General features: G+C 42.4%; 1 protein-coding gene across 1 annotated transcript in view; it reads right to left on the bottom strand.

Moving 5' to 3' along the window:
* The window catches only part of KIAA1614 (KIAA1614 ortholog), a 116793-nt gene extending 114198 nt beyond the window's left edge, over window positions 1-2595 (bottom strand). The window contains exon 1 of the mRNA XM_044674896.1: window positions 2513-2595. Within this exon, the coding sequence (XP_044530831.1) occupies window positions 2513-2595 (83 nt within the window). The remainder of the gene's footprint in view (window positions 1-2512) is intronic.
* Between the last annotated feature and the right edge of the window lie 245 nt (window positions 2596-2840).

Genomic DNA, 2840 nt, shown 5'->3' with positions numbered 1-2840 from the left:
CCCCCCTCCCCACTCCCCTGCTCCCCTTGGTTTATCCCTTCTAACTTTCTCAGAAGGGTTAGATAAGAGTTTTATTTCCCAATGGATAGTTTAACTACTCTTCCCTCTCCGGGTTGATTACACTAAGAGTAAGGTTCGATTATTACCTCTTAATGCTCTCTTCCTCTCCTTCTTATAATAGTATTTGTCCCCTCTCCCTTCCATGCCCTCTTTGTGTGTAATAAAATATTCTATTTTCTTATTCGCTCAAGTTTCTCTTGGTATCCCCTGCTATTTACCCCCTCTTTCCCATCCCCCATGCCATCTTAGATTATTTAGTGTTCCACCCTCACCCTGTGAATTAATCTTCTGATTACTATAATAGTGAATATTATAATAGTGAATAGAGTTCACTACAGAGAATTAAACATAACATTTCTCTACATAGGAATACAGATAATTAGATCTCACTGAGGCCCTTAAAAAGGCAAATTTAAAAATTACAAGTTTTCTTTCTTTTCCCTCTGTAACTTATTTACCTTTTCAGGTTTCTCTCGATTTTTGTGGTTCGATATCAAACTTTCCATTCAGCCCTGGTCTTTTCTGTGCAAATACCTGGAATTCTTCAATTTTGTTGAATGCCCATACTTTCCCCTGGAAATATATAGTCAATTTTGATGGGTAGTTGATCCGTGGTTGCAGGCCCAGCTCTCTTGCCTTTCTGAATATTGTATTCCAAGCCTTACGGTCTTTTAGTGTGGAGGCTGCCAGATCCTGTGTGATCCTGATTGGTGCTCCTTGATATTTGAATTGTCTCTTTCTGGCTTCTTGTAAGATTTTTTCTTTTGCTTGAAAGCTTTTGAATTTGGCAATAATATTTCTAACCGATTTCTTCTCTGGGTCGAATATGGTGGGTGTTCTATGGATCCTTTCGATGTCTATATTGCCCTCTTGTTGTAGGACTTCAGGGCAATTTTGCTGAATAATTTCTTTTAGTACGGAGTCCAGGTTTCTATTAATTTCTGGGTTTTCTGGAAGACCAATTATTCTCAAATTGTCTCTTCTAGACCGGTTTTCTTGGTCTGTCACTCTCTCATTGAGATATTTCATATTTCCTTCTATTTTTTCAGTCTTTTGACTTTGTTTTATTTGTTCTTGTTGTCTTGAGAGATCATTGGTTTCTAATTGCTCGACTCTAGCCTTTAGGGACTGGTTATCGGCTATAATTTTTTGGTTTTCGGCTATAATCTTTTGGTATTCCTTTTCAATCTTGTCATTTCTGGTGTTCAATTTGCTTATCAGTTCATTTGATTTCTGAGCCTCACTTTCCAATTGCAAGATTCTACCTTTTAAACTGTTATTTTCTTGGCAGATCTCTTCCATTTTCCTCAGAATCTCAGTTTTGAACTCTTCCATAGCTTGTGAGGAGTTTTCCTTATTTGAGGAGGGTCCGGATGCTTGTTTGTTCTCCTCCTCTGTTTGCTCGGTTGTCTGGATTTTCTCTGTGTAAAAGCTGTCGAGTGTTAAAGACTTCTTCTTTTTGTTATTATTCTTTCTCTTCTGAACCTCCTGATGCTGATGCTGAGTAGCCATCATTAGCCCAGCAGCTTCTCAGCTTTATCCTCGGGCTCAGTGTCTGTTCCCAATCTATTGGCTCCTGAGGTCTGAATTCTGGTTTTTTCCAAGGTCAAGCCCCCTGGTGGGCCCTCTTGCTTGATCCTTTGCAGGAGGTTTCTTTACAAGTCTCAGGGCGCTGCTTCTACAGTCGTATACCCGTCTGCACTGGTTCCCCACTTAGGCTTAGTTCTGCCTCCACCCACGCCTCTACTCAGCTGGCACTCTGCGCGCCCAGCGTCCTGCTCCGGCGCGCGCGCTCAGATTTCGCGTGCGTTCTTGACTTAATGGGGTCCTTAGTCTTGCTGCTCTCAGGAACAGGTCCCAGAGCTGCCGATGACTCGATGGGTGCCCCAAACTTGCTCTATTTCTTTTTAGCTGGGTTCGGAGCTATAGGTGAGTGTGGAGGGGGTGGGGGTGGGGCGGTTGCTCAGCTCGCGATTGAGTGAGTGAGAGCCCTTTTTAGCTTGGAAATGTCTCGATTCCACGTACCTTCCACGCTGTGCCCTGTTGTGGGGTTCCTCCGTTCGTCTGGACTTGTTTTTATGTCCCCTTGAGGAGTTTTGTATGTTTCGGTCAGGAGAGGTTAAGAGCTGCTTCTTACTCTGCCGCCATCTTAACCCGGAAGCCTGGGGTAACTGACTTTTAAGATATCTCTAAAAGGGGAAGATATATATGACCACGTATCGAGTAAGTTGTTAAACAATGGTGAAAAGTGCAAATAGAAAAAGAGGTGAATGAACCAGACACAAGGATTCCTCCAGATCCATACGGACTTTAGAGAGTCATATACAAGAATGACTTTCCGTTTTTTTGTATTTTTATTTATTTTGTTAAATATTCCCCAATTACATTTTAATTTGGTTCAGGCTACATTCAAGAGTATTGTGAGGCTGCTGGCCACATGTCTGGTGGGCACCTCTGTTGTAAGAGATTCTCGTTTAGGGATGGGTTGGACCATAGTGCTCGAAGGATTCCTTTTCGGTTCTTCGATCTTCTCATACCTTTAAAGACATTTTACACCTTGTACCACTCCCACTCCTACCCCTGCCACATAGTCTTTGATCCAATGGCACTGGCCCCCTTGATAATCCATAAACAATATATTGTATGTCTCTCAGTCCTGGGCATTTCTTGGGCTTTTCTTCATTCTTGAATTTGCCTCCTGACTTCCCTAGCCTTCGAATGCCAGCTAAAACCCTACATTCTATAGGGAGCCTTTCCTAATCTCTCTTCATTCTAGTGCC

This window comes from Gracilinanus agilis, chromosome 4, assembly GCF_016433145.1.
Source record: "Gracilinanus agilis isolate LMUSP501 chromosome 4, AgileGrace, whole genome shotgun sequence".
Lineage (NCBI taxonomy): Eukaryota > Metazoa > Chordata > Mammalia > Didelphimorphia > Didelphidae > Gracilinanus > Gracilinanus agilis.
Note: the sequence above shows the minus strand (reverse complement) of the source record. Positions and strands in the feature narration are given on the sequence as shown.